General features: G+C 37.2%; 1 protein-coding gene and 1 pseudogene across 2 annotated transcripts; both read left to right on the top strand.

Annotated features, from left to right (window-relative positions):
- The first annotated feature begins 2,400 nt into the window (after positions 1-2,400).
- On the top strand, positions 2,401-2,769 carry LOC143530331 (uncharacterized). The gene has a single exon (XM_077025889.1). It carries the CDS (start codon positions 2,401-2,403, stop codon positions 2,767-2,769), a length of 369 nt encoding a protein of 122 aa, XP_076882004.1.
- Positions 2,770-3,671: 902 nt separating this feature from the next.
- LOC143530330 (uncharacterized) lies at positions 3,672-13,063 on the top strand (annotated as a pseudogene). Its single transcript, XR_013134839.1, has 14 exons — positions 3,672-4,313; positions 4,982-5,208; positions 5,418-5,677; positions 5,747-5,859; positions 5,954-6,052; positions 6,513-6,600; positions 6,771-6,997; positions 7,082-7,266; positions 8,254-8,453; positions 9,211-9,543; positions 9,633-9,734; positions 10,515-10,964; positions 11,830-12,114; positions 12,632-13,063. The product of XR_013134839.1 is annotated as an uncharacterized LOC143530330 (transcript).
- The last annotated feature ends 711 nt before the right edge of the window (positions 13,064-13,774 follow it).

Raw genomic sequence — 13,774 nt, 5'->3', positions numbered from 1 at the left:
TAGTTATAAGTCAATTCCCATCTTCAAAAGACTCTACACCCGAAAAAACTGTTCTTGCTACTCACACTTCACAGTTAAATCCACCTGTCAAATATGGTGTCTCGCCTGCAAAAGCTGCACAGGTTGAAAGACAAAGTTCAACTGACAGTGAAAATACATTTTCAAGTGAAGAAGAAGAAGATGAAGATCAACCATCTGTTGAAAGAAGTCGACCTGTTGCAAGATCCGCAACACCAAGAAGGTTAGCATCTCCAATGAGACGGGTTCAAATTGGACGGGCGGGGCCCACACAGGGCTGCTACAATAAGTATCAAAAGTCTAAACTATTTTCCAAATAGAGAGAAATTATCAACTCAGAAAGACGCCACATCTCATGCTAGTGATGAGGAAGAAGACTCAGAGACACCCGCTAAGCAAAATGCATTGAGAATGAGTGTGCAAGATAAAATCAGTCTATTTGAAAACAAACAGAAAGAAAAAGCAGTGGAAACCGAGAAGTCAAAGACGGTGTTGACCGCACCAGTTGCAAACAAAGCTGTACTGCGAAGATGGAGCTCGGGTATGAGTGAAAGCGCTGCTACCCAAATCCAAAACGATACAATTAACAAAACTTCTTCTTCGAGCAACCGTGATGACGGAGCGCCAGGTGGCAATACGGAGTCTTTGACTAGTCAAAGTTCTGAAACTGCAAAAAACATTAAATCATCCCCACCCGAAAAAGGCTAAAGCTGACATATTAAACCTGGAAATGGAAAACTCTGAGGATGAAAGTGAGGAAGTTTATGAAAAACATCCTGCTTCAATTGAATGGAATCAACAAAAGGAAGCAGAATTAAATCAACTGTTCAAAAAAATGATGGAAAGTAAACCAGTTAGACGTCATAGTGTAACAAATGATAATGGCAAAAGTAAAAATAATAACTCAAAGGAGCAAAGAGGTGGATTTTATGATCATTATAAACAAAAACGAGACGAAAAGCTGAGAAAAGAAGCTTCTGGAAAGAAAGCTGAGAAAGAATCCCAATTCAAAGAGATGGAGAAGTTTCTTGATGAGAAAAAAGCTGAAATGGCATCTACCAATATAACTGATAGCCGAAAAAAAACCCATCGTGAACAAAATCAAACCTCAAAATTCACAAAAAAACCCAACCCAGTTGCTGAATACCAAAAAGGAAACATCAAAAGGTCCTATTGCGAAAAAATCTACAACTTCAACTACAAATAAACTATCGCCTTTGCCCGCTACGCGCAAGTCTTGGCCCGCAACCCCTTCACCAAGACCCGCAGGTTCATCACCTGCTAAAACTCCATCTGGGCCTGTTTCTACTAATGCAAGTTTGACTCGGAAACCTCAAACTACTTCGTCCACTCTACGGTCAAGCACAAAAGTTGAAAAGTCAAAATTGCAACCGAAGACTCTGAAGTCAACTCCACCTGATGGTACCAAGAATATTAAAACCGTGAAGGAGAAAAAGCAGCCGACAGTGACGAAAAGTGCACCGGCTGCAAAATCGAAATCCCGGACTCAGGCAACCACTCCTAATGCCGCCACCTCCACCGCCACCACCGCCGCTGCCACCACTGCTAAACCCAGTTTTTACAACAAAGTTACTAAGAAAAGCAGTGTGGTCCCACTGGAAACGAAACCGTTCCTTCGTAAAGGAACTGGGATTGGGCCTGGTGTCGGCCCAGTTGTTGTTAAGAGTAAAGTTGTGGCTCAACCCGAGGAACAACAACCTGATAATACTGGAGATATGATTCAGTCCGAGGATAACAATAATCAAGCCGTTGAAGTTGAAGCTACTGAAATCACAAGTCAAAGTCAAAATCAAGAGATGGAATGCGAACCCACAGAATCGTTTACAGAGTCGGAAGCCCAATTGCTTACTCCCATCAAACGTGAGGAACCGGAGGGGTTTATTCATAGTCGGTTCAACAAAACGGGTAATGAAGGGAAGTTCGGATGATAAGGCAAAAATTAATTGGGTTTCATGGCATCGGGTCACGGCTCCGAAAGAATATGGAGGCCTCGGGTTGGGGGTCTTTGCGTGATATGAATCAGGCTTTGTTAGAAAAATGGTGGTGGTGGTGGTTTAAAGGGGAATAAGATAGATTATGGAGAAGGGCAATTTGGGCTATCCATCACTCGTCGAGGGATTGACAGAGTATACCGTAAAGATTTCGGTACCGGGCCCATGGAAGCAAGTCAGTCGTATCTCGAACGAACTTAATTTATTGGGGCTTAACGTGGAGTTGTTGGTGAAGTAGGTGGTGAAAAGTGGGAATGGACACTTTTTTGGCTAGATTTTTGGATTGGAGATGACATTTTGCGGGTCAAATTCCCTCGGTTATTTGACCTGGATAGAAACAAGGGTTGTCTTGTGATGAATAGGCTGGGTAATGGTAAATGGGGATATTTGCGGTACATGGGATTGGCGGAGACAGCCGGCCTCGGTGCAGGAGGTGGAGGAACTCAGGTCTTTGTTATCCCTTTGTCAAAATGTGCAACTTGGGGTTGAAGATGATAATGTTAAATGGGACTTGGGGTCGGCCGGAATATTCTCCGTTTCAAGTATTAAAGAAAAAATAAATGAGTTAACTTTGATCCCAGTTGACTATAAATTTGAGTGGAATAATTGGGTCCCTAGCAAAGTCGGAATTTTGGCGTGGAGAGCGGAGTTGGATAGAGTCCCGGTTTTAACCTTGTTGGCGAAAAGAAACATTGGGGTTGAGTCGTTGGTATGTACGCGTGTGTGGTTTGTTAGATGAGACGACCGAGCATGCTTTCGTTTCGTGCGAACTAGCCCAGTTGGTTTGGCATGCCATATCCACTTGGTGTAAGGCACCTCCCTTGGTTCGCATTCTGTGTTCGGATGTTCTCAATCTACATAAGTTCACAAAATTCTCCAAAAGAAATGCGAAAGCATTTCACGCAATTTGTCTCATCACATTATGGTGTTTATGGAGGGTCAGAAATGACATGGTGCATATCGGTGCAGTGGTGACTAGTGGGAGCGTAGTGGAGAACGTAAAAAAATTAAGTTTTCTTTGGGTTAAAACCAGGTCAGGAGGGTCGTATTTATCGCGGGAGGACTGGGAACGATTTGTATTGTAATGGTTTGTGGTGATTCCATGCTAGTGTAATTTGGGCTAGGACCAGTGACTTACTGTGCCAGCTTGGGTGTTTGTTGTTTGATTGTTGATGATCTAATATATTTGCTTTTGTTTGCCGTTCGAAAAAAAAAATCGTAAACAAACCCCTCAAACGCAAGTAACCGACTGTCATGCTCACGACCACGACAAACCCTCCCTCGTGTCCTATCCTAATCCTAGTCCTCCTACCTTATTTATCACTTGCTACAATACAAAACCTCATTCATTAATATAATAATAATAATAATACGACCTCACTCACATGATTACTTTTGCTTCTTCATCACCGTCAATCCATCCTTTTGGTCTCATCGTACGCCTACTCAAAAAATTCAACTTATTATTATTATCATCATCGCAAGTAACCCAAACTCAACAAAAGAATATGCCATTTATTATCCCTAAATAAATTTCTAAGCTTCTAATCTATAACCAACAGACATCACTTTCTTTCTTTCTTTTTCTATACTTATTAAAGAAAGGTACTACTATATCTCTTAACTTATGTTTTTTTTTTCTCATAATTGCCTGCTTGAATTTGATTACTAGTGGTTTAACTTGTAATGGGTATGTTTAATTTTCATAATTCACCTGTTTTTTGCTTTAATTCTGGAATTCTGTATCTGGGTTTTCTTCATCAAACCCTAATTTTGCAATTTCTACTGTATATATTATCTTTTTCACCTATCTGTTCATGGGTCAGAATCAAATAGTAAGATAATCAGTTAATCACCGTTTATTTGAAACGGATCATTTAGTTAGCAGAAAATTAAACTATAATCAGTTGATCCAAACACTTAAAATCAACCATTTGTGACTTTAGGATCACTGCATTAGATTCAAGATTGAAGATTAAAGAAGATGGGGTCAGATAAGGAGCATGGTGGTCTGCTAGACACCATAAACATGATGAGAATGCGGACCATTCTAACCCACACATACCCTTACCCTCACGAGCATTCCCGACACGCCATCATTGCGGTTGCTATTGGCTGCCTGTTTTTTATTTCATCAGACAATATGCATACACTCATCCAGAAGCTAGATAACAACATCAAATGGTGGTCCATGTACGCCTGCTTACTAGGGGTTTTCTATTTCTTTTCTTCCCCTTTTTTAGGGAAGACGATTAAACCGAGCTATTCAAATTTCAGTCGATGGTAAGTTACCTTTTTAGTGTTTATCAGTCATTTCTTTATTGTAGCATGAAAACAAACAAACGTATCCAGTATTGGGGGGGGGGGGGGTGCATGGGTCGGTTTGGATTGGTTTTGGTCCAACACTGTAACTATAATTTGTTTGACATGTTTGTTTAGTTCAGTTATGGGTAGTTTAACCGTGAACTAGAATTGATAATAAAGTGTTATGGGCCTGACTAAAATAGCTCAAAACAATGTAATTGGGCTTGAAGTTTTTTAACCACTTATTAAATGGGCTTGAATAATTTGAGTTTTACCGTTTGACATTTGTAATATATTATACATAGCATTCAAAAATATTTATATAATCCATAATATTAATGCATATTGGTTTAGTTCAGTTAACCGTTTGTTTACTATAATCGGGTTGGGTCGGTTTTTTTCGGTGATGGAAATATTGATGACCATAGCTGACCAACTACTTTCGGTTTATAAAAAAACATTAAAGGTTCTTTTATTAGGTTTGGGTATATTGGTTTACGGTTTTATGCACACCCCTACCCAGTACGATCCTGCTCATAGCAGAGCTATTGGTAGGATACATAGGCTGCTCATGCTGAGACCCTCTGTTTCAAAACCCATTTTTTAGGTTAGCATCAAAATACGTTAATTTTCGAGTTTTTTTGCAGGTATATTGCATGGATATTAGTGGCGGCTGTATACCACCTTCCCAGTTTTCAGTCAATGGGGGTGGATATGAGGATGAATCTCTCATTATTTTTGACAATATACATTTCGTCTATTTCTGTACTTCTTGTCTTCCACTTGGTTTTTTTGGGACTTTGGTATGTGGGTCTTGTTTCTCGTGTGGGCGGGGAGGAGACCTGCGATCTTAACCATTGTTCAAAATTGTACAGTAAGTCTGTTTATCTTAAGTTTATAGGTATTTTAGAGGTGGCAAAATGGGCGGGGTTTGGTAACTTGTTAGGATCAAACAGTTAAATTTTGGTGTGGTCAACAAAGACCCATTTGACTCATTAGAACCCGAATCGGTGCATTCATAAGCGAATGTGTTGAAATTGGCGTTTTAACTTCTAAGCAGTCATTCTGTGATTATTTATGTAGGTGTTAAGTATAGCGTGTTGTGTATTCTATAGCCACTGTGGCAATCAAGCTTTGAATGAAAAACGATTGGGCCGAAGGGATTCGGGCCTGTTTTCACTTTGGAAGAAGCATGAACCTAGCATTTGGCTGTCAAAGTTTTAAAAATGCATGAATTAAAAGATGAAATATGCAAATCTTGGTTTGCTCCAGTGGGGTCCGCTGGTGATTACCCGTTTCTCTCTAAGTGGGTTATATACGAGAGGTATGATTTGCGGCTCTCAGTTTGTTCATTATATCATTTTGGAATTGATTATGTGCCGACTTACATTTGATTTTTTTTTTTGTTTTAGTTCTCCTGCAGTGGCCCGTGTGAATCATCAGATGAAATTTCTCCAATTTATTCGTTATGGGCAACGTTTATTGGGCTTTATATGGCTAATTATGTGGTGGAAAGATCAACAGGGTAAGGAAGACAACTTTAAATTATTTTTTGCTTCTTATTTTGCATCAAAAAATTAGAAACGAAACAGTTTTTAATTAATGATTTTAATCATCAGATGGGCTCTCACTCATCCCCTGTCAGTTGAAAAAACCGAGAAGTTGAAGAACAAGCAGATGAAGCCTAATTTTTTGGATATGGTTCCTTGGTATTCAGGGTATATATTTTTTAAGTCTCTTTGTGTTTCTTATATATGTATTATATACGGATGCGTTCTTTTGAGAACCAATGGTATGTTGAGAACTGCATAAGAAATGTACATTTTGCTCCAACAAAAAAAGTAAAATTAAAAATCAGATGTTTATTTATATCTCCTCACTTTTTCTTCGATTTTATTTCTTCTCCGCTCCTGAATTCTTTAATAAAAAGTGATTTAAAAATGTGCATATATTGTATGCGCATTTAGATAAAAATACCATGAATAATAATATTTAAAAAAAACGAAATTTGTAAATATTAAAATCTACATGCGTTCTAGTCAATTTATTAATAAACAGTACAAGATTTAATGTTGTTCTCGTAGTTCTCAACATAATATTTGTTCTAAAGGGAACACTATCCTATATGTGTGTGTGTGCGTGCGAATCTTTATCTGTGTTTATGCATTTGTGTTGCAGGACATCGGCTGATTTATTCAAGACTGTGTTTGACCTCATTGTATCTGTGACCGTATTTGTTGGAAGATTTGACATGCGGATGATGCAGGTTCAAAATTTTCCTATCTAATTCACCTATTCTTGAAAATAATTGACAATATTTGATAAGTTTTCTTTATTGTGTTCTTATTATGTGGAATTTTACATATTTGACCAATAATGAATATGCGCGAAGATGATTTTGATTTAATTAACGCAAAATAATGGCTTATATTTTAGGCGGCAATGAGTAGGGTTCACGAAGGGGAAAAAGAGGATTTTCTATACGATCATCTTAGTGAAAAAGATGAACTATGGTTTGATTTTATGGCTGATACGGGTGATGGCGGGAACTCATCTTATTCGGTTGCTCGGCTTCTTGCACAACCTTCACTTACAGTCTTCAATGATGATTCTACACTACAATTGCCCCGTGGAGACCTCCTTCTTATCGGAGGTGATCTTGCGTAAGTTACACAATAAATCATTTGTTTTTGTCATTCTTATTATATTTGTTATGTTTTATCTATTTTGTGCATATTATCCTTCAGGTATCCTAACCCGTCAGCATTTACTTACGAAAAGCGTTTTTTTCGTCCTTTTGAGTATGCTCTTCAACCGCCACCATGGTACAAAGCCGTGCATATTGCTGTAGATAAGCCTGAATTGCCCTCCGGTGTCTCTCACTTGAAACAATACGATGGGCCCCAATGTCTTGTTATCCCGGGAAATCATGGTTGGTTTCATCATTTTTTGTACCTTTTTTTATATGTTTTATTTTTTATTTTCATGTGTTTTGATGTGCTTCCTGCTGTAGGGATGGCAGTGGGACGGGTGTTGGTAATCGCAATCCCATACCTGTTGGGTGCCCGATTACTCATTACCCGTCAGGTATCTAGTTATCCTGTAAGTTTTGTCTAAAATTACCCGTTGGGATTCACAAGTACATTTTTTATTGTTTAACATTTATATAGTTTTATTACCTAATGGAATTAGAAGTACAAAACTAAGAAGTCAGTTTATCAGTAGGCTACTCTATTATCCAAGGACAAAAGAAAATATTTGCGTGTTCAGGTAAAGTTTACCCGAGTCGAGCTCGAGCCGGCACAGGTTTTTTACGAGCCAAGCCGAACTCAACATTTCAGCTCGTGAAGATAAATGAGACGAGCTAGCTTGACTCGGTTCGTAAACGAGCTGAACCTAAGGCAACCTGGCTCGGCTCGTTTACAGCCCTAAGGTAAGCTGGTATATAGTTGCAGGTAGTCCGGGCCGGTATCACCAAATAGTTTTATATATTGAAAAAAACCTTTATCACCGATGTAATCCCACACTCACCCATTCCGAGTGTTTCGGGCTCATTTGCCATCCCTCCTTTGCTCTTTGAAGTTGTCAATAGTCATATAATAAGATGTTTAATAATTTAATAAATAAAATGAACAAAGCCGGGTAGATGACTTGGAAAGAAGAATAAAAGTCACCTGAATTAAGTTATAAATGAGTAAATCTTAAGTCTAGCAAAATGGACAGATCGGGTGACCCTGTAAAATTAATTTAAACGAGTTCTGACCGCGATGGGCTCACTGCTCACCTTAAAACAAGTCGTTTTAAAAAAAAAGCGAATTTATCAAAATCAGTTCAACCTTATGGTATGATGCTGAATTGCTGATTATTTGAAATGATAAAAATAATCAATAATAAGCTATAAATTTTGCGGTTTTTACAGATTGGTTTGATGGACTTCAAACTTTTATGAGATACATCTGTCACAAAAGCTGGTTAGGTGGATGGTTAATGCCTCAAAAGAAAAGCTACTTCGCTTTGCAGCTACCAAAGGGATGGTGGGTTTTCGGTCTTGATTTAGCCCTTCATTGCGACATCGATATTTACCAATTCAAATTCTTCGAAGAGTTAATAAAGGAAAAGGTAAATGAATCCTTTTTTTTATATTTTGCTGATTTATATTTAGGGGTGTCAACGAGCCGAGGCTGAGCTTGTTTGAGCTCTAGCTCGGCTCGTTTAACTTAAGAAAATATGTACTATTTAGTTAATAATTTATATCATAATTTTATATATAATAATAACTACTAAAAAGATGTATATTTAATATTTTAGATAAAATTTATATAAATAAAGCTTTGTATAGGCTTGCGGCCAGCTCGAGCTTGGCTCATGAGTAGTTTTTCAAGCTCGTGCTCAGCTTGTGCTTGGCTTGTTTATATATATATATTACTTTATTTATAATTGTTTATATATATATTTTTTTATAAGTCTTATATACAAAATAATGTGTATTATTTTTGTTTATTTTTATCATAATTTAATACATAATAATTATAAAAATATATTTAATATAATATTGTTTATTATTTAGTTTATTTTATCATAATTTATAATAATTATACAAATATATTTTATATATTATTTAAATTTACAAATATATTTTATATATTATTTAAATTTAAAAGTTATATAAATAACGGCTCGTTTCAGCTCACGAGCCGGCTTGAGCTCCATATGTGAAGTCGGGTTCGGGCTCATTTATTAAACAGGGTTATTTCTAGGCTGGAGCTCGTTCTTTTTTAAGTTCCAATTAATTAGAGCTTTTAGCGAAGCCGATCTCTAGTAGCTCACGAGCGGCTTGGCTCATTTACCATATAGATAAGTATTTTATTTTTTCCAGGTTAAAGAAAACGACTCGGTAATCATCATGACACATGAACCTGGTTGGATTTTGGATTGGTACTGGGATTCTGTAACCGGAAAGAACGTTTCGCATCTTGTAAAAGAACATTTAAAAGGAAGGTGTAAACTTAGAATGGCAGGTGATTTACATCATTACTTGCGTCATTCGCGAGCCCCATCTGAAAGCCCCGACTCGATACAACATTTACTTGTTAACGGTTGTGGCGGGGCCTTTTTGCACCCTACACACGTGTTCAGTAACTTTGATAAAGCATATGGTACAACGTATGAAATGAAAGCCGCTTACCCCAAAGTTGAAGATTCAAGCAGGGTCGGTTTTTTATCATACAATATTAGCATTTTTACCATCTTTTGTGTTATTTTATTTTTATTATTAATATATATATATTTTTTTTGTAGATTGCTCTTGGGAATATATTGAAGTTTCGGAAGAAAAATTGGCAGTTCGATTTCATTGGCGGGTTTATATACTTCATTTTGACCTTTTCAATGTTCCCACAGGTACATACTTTATTAATACGTGTCATATATATTTTCCGTGCTAGAATTTACGGGTGTGCATGAAACCAAAAAAGGCAGTTTGTAACTGTGAAAACCATTATAATCAATGGTTTGATTTATATGTTTTTGTGAAAACCGTGTTTCCGGTTCGGTTTTGGTTTTGCATGTAATTAAACCGAAAAAACCAAATTGAGTTTATGGTTTCATTTTTAAATTTGAATGTTGAGTACTTATAAGAACTTAATATATATAATGAAACCCAAATATTATAGGCCCAAATGTATGATAATCAATTAATCATTAATTAACAAAAATATTTAGGCCCAAATATATTATTTTGGGTCAGTTTTTTTTCTTTTTGGCCCAAAAATGTCAAGCCTAAATAATAAGACTGAAAAAATCGAAATCGAGCGATTTTCAAAAAATTGATAACCAAATTTTTGGATCAGTTTTGGTTTTGCTCGTAATTAAAACGAACCGGACCAAATATATGACTTTTCTTTTTTAATTTAAATAATAGAGTAACCCAAATATTTTAGGCCCAAATGGATGATAATCAATTAATCATTATTAACAATAAGATTTAGGCCCAAATATACTATTTTGGCCAACTTTTTTGACCAAATATTTTAAGCCCATACAGTAAACCGAAATCAAACGGTTTTCAGAAACTCAAAAACCAAATCTTCAGTTTTGGTCCAGTCTAAACCCAAAACGACCCATGCACACCCCTATTAAAGATCAATACAATTTTGCTTTAAATGGCTTTATTCTTTTCAGTGCAATCTTGGCCATATATTACAAAAGGACGACACCTTTTCGGGACACGTAAGGAGCTTTTTTAGCACGGTTTGGGATGCGTTTATGTACATGATCGGGCAATCGTATGTATCATCTGCGGGTGCTTTGTTATTATTAGTGGCTGGGATATCGTTCGTTCCATCTAAAGTGTCACGGAAAAGACAAGTAGTAATTGGGGTTTTGCATGTTTTGGCTCATCTTTCGGCTGCTTTAATCCTTATGTTATTAATGGAATTAGGCGTTCAATTATGCGTTCAACATAACCTTTTGGCAACTTCGGGTTATCACACATTATATGAGTGGTATAGAACGGTGGAAAACGAGCATTTTCCTGACCCAACTGGTCTTCGGACGCGTATAGAGCAATGGACTTTTGGTCTTTATCCCGCGTGCATCAAATATCTCATGTCGGCTTTTGATGTTCCTGAGGTTTGTTTTTCATAACATTGATACCTTTTGTTCACTGTCTGGTTCCGCTGGTTTTGACGAAATCCCTGGACCGAACCGCTAACTACGGTTTTGGAAAACAACAAACCGATTTTTGTTTTTTATGAATCATTAGATTGAATTAAAAATTTTAAAATGATAAAGATGATTTGTGATTTATAATACATATACATAACTACATATTTCAAAAATAAAAATATATATGTAAATACTAAAAGTTAAACAACCGGTTCCAGGTTCCAAACTAGATCAAACCGTGAACTGAACAGATTGAATCTCAAACCTTCCAAGGCGGCTGCCCTGCTTCTAGGCCTGTAAACAAACCAAACGAACACAAATGGGACATGCTCGTGATCGCTCATATAAGTTATAACTTTAACCGAACGCAGACGATTAAATCAACGGGATTTTCTTGTTTGTGTTCGTTTGTTAAGAAACTGAGTGTGTTCGTGTAATCGTTTTTTTTTATGCTTGTTTGTTAATAGTATAAACGAACGAGCATGACTACACATAGATGAACAAACATAAACGAGCGATTCCAATTAAAGTTAAATGTGAACATCAATTTGTCGGCCTAAATTTTAGTAAAACTAGATTAAATATTCGTGGGTCTTAAAAATTCAACTGAATTATCTAATGGATATAAATGAACGCTCACAAACATAAAATTTTGTGTTCACGTGTTCTTGTTCGTTCTTTTAATTAAATGAACAAGAATTTTGTCTTGTTCGTTCATTTATTAAAAAACGAATATAAATGAACTACCTGCTATTCACGAACGTTAGCAGGGTACTGGTGACACGTCCACATGGCTATAAAATAACTGTTAAATTTGTTCAATCATCAGGTGATGGCTGTGACACGAGCCAATATATGCAAGAACGGGATGATATCACTCTCGAGAGGCGGTGCAGCCATATACTACGTATCAGTATTTCTTTACTTTTGGGTGTTGTCAACCCCGGTGGTTTCACTTGTATTCGGAAGCTATTTATACATTTGTATAAACTGGCTTCACTTACACTTTGATGAAGCGTTTTCTTCCTTACGAATCGCTAATTACAAGTCGTTCACGCGCTTCCATATCAAGGAAGATGGCGATATTGAAATCTTCACACTCGCGGTCGACAAGGTAGTGTGTTGACTTGTCCGTTTATTAGTGACTTTATTTTATTTCACCCGTTTTCGTGACAAGGGGTTATAATAACTATTGGGTTTGAACTCGCGCGTTATGGCGGGGGCGCGATGGGAATTCGGACAGTATCGATTCGGTTCGTTGTGGTAACGGCAGAGTACAAACACTAAGGCCTAGAAATTGAATAGCAGTACCGATGTCACATCAGTACTGGTTCGGTTTGTCACAAAGTTTATACCACAACGTTGAGAAAAAAAACTAAAAACACATGCGTACTTAGCTTTTTTAAGAAATCAAAATAATAAAATGAAAACTTTGAGGCTAAACGTCAAAGTACAAAAGTTTCGTGGTCATTTTATAAAAATTTAAACTTGTAAAAACACCTTTGTGGCCAAACTTTAAAACACAAACCTTTTGTGGCCAAAATATAAAACTTTGGTGGTTCATTTCAAAAAGAAAAAAAGTTGAGCATACTATTCAATGAACCACTATTAATGTGTAATATCATATGTAGGTCCCCAAGGACTGGAAGGTGGACCCCGGGTGGGATAATGAGGTGAAACAACCGCAGCAGGCGAGTCATGATAGAAGGTTTCCAAGTAAATGGAGGGCAAGTGCTTTTCATCAGGACCCGATTAACACGGTCCGGGTTGTTGACCATTTTGTTATTCAGAAAAATGATAGACTGCAAGTGGGAGCAGTGAACGGGTCAGTGTCTCGCTGACAATGTGGCTGTTTGGAGATGCGAGACTTTTAGTAGTAGAATGAATATAAGATATGTATACCTGTGAGAGAATGTAGGGTTTGCTTATATGATGGGAAAATATTAGGTTAGTGTATATATTGTTTCATAGGAAAGTGGAATGTTTTGGTGGTTATAATTGGAGTCAATCTATATTTGGCCATAGATTTGTGCATTTAGCATCTTGATAGTGTCAACCTCTATTTGCTCAGACATTAGGTGTAGAGGTGCACAAATCGGGTTTTCTAAATACCCGGGTTCGGGTATAGAACCAGGTTCGGGTATGACCGGATACGGGTATGACCGGGTATTGGTAATAATCGGGTAGGGTTCGGGTCGGGTTTTGTCTCTAAAAATCATACCATATGCATCGGGTTCGGTTCGAGTATAGAACCGGGTATTCTAAAACCGGGTATTTGAATACCCTATTATCAGGTATTGAAAAAACTCTATTTACGGGTTTTTTTCCGGAATTTTTTTATATAGATTGGATTTTTTTAAAGTTTACACTTTTTAGGGGTATTATTCGGGTATTTTTAAGGTATTTTTCGGGTATACATCGGGTATTTGAAATACCCGGTTTCGGGTATTGGAAAACCTCGGTTCCGGGTTCGGGTATTACCGGGTACAAATCGGGTCCGGTTCGGGTTCGGGTTTTAGTGCCAAAATGCATACCCTATCCATACCCTACGGGAAGGGTCGGGTTCGGGTATTAAAAACCCGGGTATTAGAAAAACCAGTTCCGGGTATTTATTTCGGGTCCGATTCCGAATTCGGGTTTTTTGTGCACCTCTAATTAGGTGTGCTTGCTTATAACTTAGCAAGGCTATCCCACATGGTGTGCTAATGATACCACTTGTTAGACCATAAATCTAACCACCTCTTCTTAGTCGATGCATTAATTAATTGATTAAA

Source organism: Bidens hawaiensis, unplaced genomic scaffold (assembly GCF_021521415.1).
Source record: "Bidens hawaiensis isolate Kalapana, Puna unplaced genomic scaffold, B.hawaiensis_p1.1 tig00008932_1, whole genome shotgun sequence".
In the NCBI taxonomy this organism is placed as follows: domain Eukaryota; kingdom Viridiplantae; phylum Streptophyta; class Magnoliopsida; order Asterales; family Asteraceae; genus Bidens; species Bidens hawaiensis.
This window is presented reverse-complemented; position numbering and strand designations above follow the sequence as displayed.